Raw genomic sequence first — 6,000 nt, forward strand, 5'->3', positions numbered from 1 at the left:
TCTAGTCCAATCCTTTCATTTTATTGATTAGGAGCCTTGAGTGGTTAAGTGATTTGCCCAGGATCATACAGCTTATAATTGACAAAGCAGGAGTGTGAACTTAGGCCTTTTGAAACCAAATCTAGCACCCTTTCCACGATAGCATACAACACTCATATCCCTTAAATTTAAGATTGGTTTGTAAATCTAGATGCCATTTCCCCTCTCTTATTTTTACTATCTTTGTTCCCTGTTTATTATTCTAGGATTGCTCCTAAGTATAGGCATTTCCAGTGGGGAAAGTTATATGACTATAATAAGGAGGGGCCTACAGAAGTGTCTTCTAGCTTTCTGATGGCCCATGAGCACTTCACCTTTCTGGTTATGGACCACCATCAAGGACTCACCCAGACTCACACAGTACATGGGACTAGCTCATGATCATCATTATAGAGCTTAAAGAAGTCTTAGCAACTTGTAAAGTATTGTAGGTTCTTGAATTTTCATAAACATGGTGAAAAAAATTACTCTGGACATGAATAAGGATAGATTAGAGGGAGGAGATATTGAATACAAGCAAAATAGTTAATTGGGGCAGGACTTCAACAGTGGAAATGAAAAGACAGGGATAAACCCAAGAGAAATGTGACTTTTCACATTTGAACTTTGTCTTTGTTGTTCTTTGCCTTCAAACATTAGGATTCTTAAAAATTTAACTATTGAAATGTAATAATGATGTCTTTGTGTTGGAACTTCCTTAATACACATATAAACAGTGAAACCCTCTTATTGGTATTGGTTTCTTCATGAAGTGTATATTTAATTTTTATGCTCTGTACAGAAAAAAATCTTAGTTTTTCAATGGGGATCATGGTGTATTATTATGAACTAACTTAGTGCCAAAGTGAAAACTGACAGAACTGGTGACCAGCATTGTTAAAATTACAGAAAAGTTGTGGTTGGTTGTATGGAATGCAGAAATACCTACATATAATAAAGTATTCACAATCTGGGTCAAGGTTGCACAGAGAAGGGGGAAGAATTCTAGTTTAAGAAGGAGTGGGAAAATCTCTGGTTTTTGATGTTGGGTAAGTTGCTTTATAAATATTTCTAGGACTTTTTTCCTCATTTGCACAATAAGACAACTGGCCTACAAGACTTTGAAGGTCTTTTCTGGTACTAATGTTCTGAGGTGGTGTAATGGGAATGTAAATTTTTAAGATCTTCCCTGCCCCTAGGCTAAAGTGCACCTGGAGCCTGGGGTAGGAGGCTTGTTTTTCAATAGATACTTTTTGATTGGCCAGTGGGTCCAGAAGGTTGTTACATTCTCTGAGCCAGGAGCAGGCTATATAAACCCTGATTTGAGGCTTTGCTTTGGGGCTCACTTTGAGAAGTGTTCTGTGATTTGATCAGATGAGACTCTGGGAAGCCTTTGTCGAGAGCCCCCTCCCCCCCTTTGAAAAACCCAGATGTTGATTTGGTATGGATGTAATGGTTGGACAGTTTGGAAATCTGTCTACTTGATCTGTTTCTCTGTCTTGATGATTCTGTCTGTATACTCTGAAGTTTGGGGTTCCCCTGAACTAGGTAAACGATACATATTTGACTGATTAAAGTAAGCTTGTTAACCCATTTGGAGTTACTTTCCTTTATCAAAGCAGATCTAAGAACCTGTGTTGGCAGCCACCCTGGGGTCGCTGCGGTGCTTGCTGCTACAAGTGGCATGTAAGGAATTACAGTACCTCCTTCTAGTACTTTCTTTTTCAACTTTTGCCACGTACTTAGTAGGTACTTAATAAATATTTATTTAAATGAATGTTTTATCCTGTGCTGTTAGGCCAGCTTTGGAGTTGTAAAGAACTTACTACATCTAGATAGACATTACTTAATGCACAGTAAGAATTGAAGGGAAGTGAGCAGGGAAGATTTCAGTTGCTTGTGGAGTATACCCAGGGATGTATGTCATTGTGCGCAGTAGTTAAGAGTACAAAGATTCTAACTCCAAAGCCCCAACCTCATGAAGTGATGGTAACTAATGAAAGTGTTTTTGTGGTAACTAATGAGAGCATTTTTAGTTTTAGAGTAATACAAAAAAATTAAAAATCTGAACTATTTTTTCATTCTGCTTTAGGAAACCAACGAGCTGTTGGTTAGGGAAAAGATTATGCAAATAACTCAGCACAGAGCCCAGATTCAGTGTCTTCAGAAGAAAGTGGAAAAACTGGAGACAGCCCTGGGTTACATGACTGCTGAGTTTGAGGCTGAAATTAAAAAAATCCAGGAGCAAGCATTTATAGAGAACCAGGCAGGCCGGGTGGAAATTAACAAGCTGGAGCAGGTCCTTCAGATGAAGGACAGAGAGATGAATCGAGTGAAGCAGTTGGCCAAGAACATCCTGGATGAGCGAACGGAAGTGGAGAGGTTCTTCCTTGATGCTCTGTACCAAGTGAAGCAACAAATCAGTATTAGCAGGAAGGATTATAAGCAGATGGCACAAGCAGCTTTTAATCTGAAAATGAGAGAGGCTTATGCAGGAAGAACAGAGTATCCCAGAATCCGGACATTTGATGGCAGAGTCCACAGCACCAATAGTGTAAACCAGGATCTTAGGGAGGCAGAGAAATGGTATGAATAATTGTTTAATATAATCTCTTATGTACTGTTATATATTTGTGTACTATAGTTGAATGATTAGAATTCTTAGAAGTTCTTAGAAGAATGTTCTTAGAAGAATGGCATTTCTGCTGGGTGTACTAAGACAAATGAAAAGAGCCCCTGCCCAGGGGCTGTTAGGTGGCACAGGGAATAGAGTACTGGCCCCGGAGTCAGGAGGACCTGAATTCAAATCGGCCTCAGACACTTAACACTTAACTAGCTGTGCGAGCTTGGGCAAGTCTCTTAACCTCAATTGCCCTGCCTTCCCCCCTCCAAAAAAAAAAGTAAAAAAAAAATACCCAAATGGGGTCAAGGATAGTGGGACATGACTGAACAATGACAACTACTTTTTATTCAGTAACAAGACAAATCCACTGATTCTATCAAAGGCTTTTTCTTCATCTCTATTATTTTAAATTGTTTTTCCTAATTTTGACCCATTTTTCAGTTCCTTTATAATGGCAACTTGAAGTGTAATGAATTTTAAAACTATATTGCTGTTTTATTTGTTATATTTGTGAGTATTTTATTTGATATTTTATATCAGTATTCATTAGTGGTATTCTTTAGCCTGATACTTTTCCATTTTGGGCATCAGGGCTGTATTTTTCTCATAAAAAGAATTGGATTGGAATGCTCAGTTTTTGAAAAAAGTTTATATAGCATAGGAATCTTTTGTTCCTCAACTGTTTGATAGAATTTGCTTGATAGTACCTTCTAGTTCTTTTCCTCCTCTTTTATTTAGGAATCGGAACATTTGTGTGGTACAGTAGAAAGAGAATTGGCCAAGAACTGGCCCTGGAATCATAGGACCTGGGTTATAGTCCTGCCTCTGTGGTTTAATTTTGCAAATATTCTAACCAAGTATTATTTTTGCTGTGAATAGACCATCTGGTTTTGGAATCAGGAAGACTCCTCTTCCTGAATTCAAATCTGGCCTCAGATACAGATTAGCTATGTGACCCTGGACAAGTCACTTAACCCTGTTTGCCTCAGTTCCTTATTTGTAAAGTAATTGGAGAAGGAAATGGTGAACCACTGCAGTATCTCTGCCAAGAAAACCCTCAAAATGGGTCATAAAGAGTCAGACATGACTGAACAACAACATATGTATCCCTCTTTTTCCTCACCTGTGAACCACATTTATAATAAATCAGTGGCAACAAAAGCAATTGACTTGAGCAGAAGTGTGACAGAGTCAGAATTAGTGTAATAGATTTTTTAAAAATAAATTTTATTTTTTTAATTAGAAGTATTTATTTTTCTCCCTCTCACCCTTGTCCCCTCACCCATTAGAAAAAGAAAATTCTTGTAGTAGATAAGCCTCATCAAGCAAACATTTTTGCATTGGCCATGTCAAAAATTTGTGTCTCATTCTTCATATTACTCATCCCCTCTTCTTCCCCTCCCCCTCTAAGATGTAGGTGGCATTCATACACTTAGACAAACTTTGACCTGTTAAAGACCTTATCTTAAAAGACCAAGATCTCCCACTGCATCCAGGGCCATCTCCAGTCATCCTGATCTATATATTTTTTGTTTGTTTTGTTTGTTTACTTTTAGTTTACAGGATTTAATTCCACGATTCCTTGAGTTTCACTTTTTGTCTCCCTCCCTCCCCTCCCCCCCATGGCGGCATATAGTCAAGTATAGGATCTGTAAATACTTTCACATTATACATTAGTAAGGTTATAAAGATGGATTGTATCAGATGGAATGACAAATGGTAAAGAGGACATAAAACCAAACAAGAAAAGGAAAAAGATCAGGTATTTTGCTTCCATCTGGACATAAACTCAGTTCTTTCTAGTTCTCTCTCTGCATGCACACATTTCTCTCCATCATGAGTCTTTTGGGATTGAATTATATCACTGCATTGATGAGAGAGTCCAGTCTCTCACAGTTGGTCATCACACACACATTGTGTCTGTAATTGTGTACAAATTTCTCCTGGTTCTACTCTTCTCACTCAGCATCAGTTCATATAAGCCTCTCCAGGTAAATATGAAGACCATCTGCTCCTCGTTTCTTATAGCACAATAGTCCTTCCCTAATTGATGGGTACCCCCTTAATTTCCAATTCTTTGCTACCACAAAAAGAGCTGCTAAAAATATTTTTGTACATATGGCTCTTCCTCCCACTTCTATGATCTCTTTGGGATATAACCCTATTTCTGGGTCAAAGGATATGAAATTATTTATAGCCCTTTGGGCATAATTCCAGATTGCTTTCCAGAAAGGCTGGATCAATTCACAACTCCACCAGCAATGCATTAGTGTTCCAATTTGTCCACATCCTCTCCAGCATTTGTCATTTTCCTGTTTTGTCATCTTAGCAGTTTTTGTCAAATAGTGAGTTCTTATCCCAAAAATAGGGTCTTGGGGTTTATCAAACAATAGATTACTATAGTCGTTGACTTCTGAATCTTCTGTACCTAATCTATTCCATTGATCCACTCCTCTGTTCCTCAGCCAGTACCAAGTAGTTTTGATGACTGTTGCTTTATAATACAGATTGAAATCTGGTATAGCTAGTCCACCTTCCCTAGCATTTCTTTTCATTAATTCCCTTGATATTCTAGACTGTTTATTCTTCCAAATGAATTTTGTTACTATTTTTCCTAGTTCTATAAAGTAGTTTTTTGGTAAATTAATTGGTATGGCACTAAATATATAATTTGATTTAGGTAAAATTGTCATTTTTATTATATTAGCTCACCCCAGCCACGAGCAATTGATATTTTTCTAATTAGTTAGATCTGACTTTATTTGTGTGAAAACTGTTTTGTAGTTGTGTTCATATAGGTCTTGGGTTTGTTTTGGCAGGTAGATGCTCAAATATTTTATAATGTCTACAGTAACTTTAAATGGGATTTCTCTTTCTATCTCTTGCTGTTGAATTTCATTGGAAATATATAGGAATGCCAAGGATTTATGTGGGTTTATTTTATATCCTGCAACTTTGCAAATTTATTTATTGTCTCAAGTAGTTTTTTACTTGATTCTCTAGGATTCTCTAAGTATATCATCATATCATCTGCAAAGAGTGATAGCTTGATAGGTCTCTTCTTTGCCTATTTTGATTCCTTCGATTTCTTTTTCTTCTTTAATTGCTACTGCTAACATTTCTAGTACCAGATTGAATAAGAGGGGTGATAGTGGACACCCTTGTTTCACCCCTGATCTTATGGGAAATGCTTCTAGCTTCTCCCCATTACATATAATACTTGCTAATGGCTTTAAATAGATGCTACCTATTATTTTAAGGAAAGCTCCATTTATTCCTATACTTTCTAATATTTTTAGTAGGAATGGATGTTGTATTTTTTCAGAAGCCTTTTCTGCAACTATTGAGATGATCATGTG

At 37.1% G+C, this 6,000-nt stretch overlaps 2 protein-coding genes across 10 annotated transcripts in view; both read left to right on the forward strand.

Moving 5' to 3' along the window:
* The window catches only part of LIN52 (lin-52 DREAM MuvB core complex component), a 415,840-nt gene that overhangs the window by 131,151 nt on the left and 278,689 nt on the right, over positions 1-6,000 (forward strand). The window lies entirely within an intron of this gene.
* BBOF1 (basal body orientation factor 1) overlaps positions 1-6,000 on the forward strand; it is an 85,736-nt gene that overhangs the window by 52,654 nt on the left and 27,082 nt on the right. Inside the window, exon 8 of the mRNA XM_069092173.1 lies at positions 2,111-2,604. Within this exon, the coding sequence (XP_068948274.1) occupies positions 2,111-2,604 (494 nt within the window). The remainder of the gene's footprint in view (positions 1-2,110; positions 2,605-6,000) is intronic.

The sequence above is a fragment of the Petaurus breviceps genome, unplaced genomic scaffold (genome assembly GCF_028583685.1).
Source record: "Petaurus breviceps papuanus isolate PSGF00001 unplaced genomic scaffold, PetGlider_PUasm1.0 189, whole genome shotgun sequence".
Taxonomy (NCBI): Eukaryota; Metazoa; Chordata; class Mammalia; order Diprotodontia; family Petauridae; genus Petaurus; species Petaurus breviceps.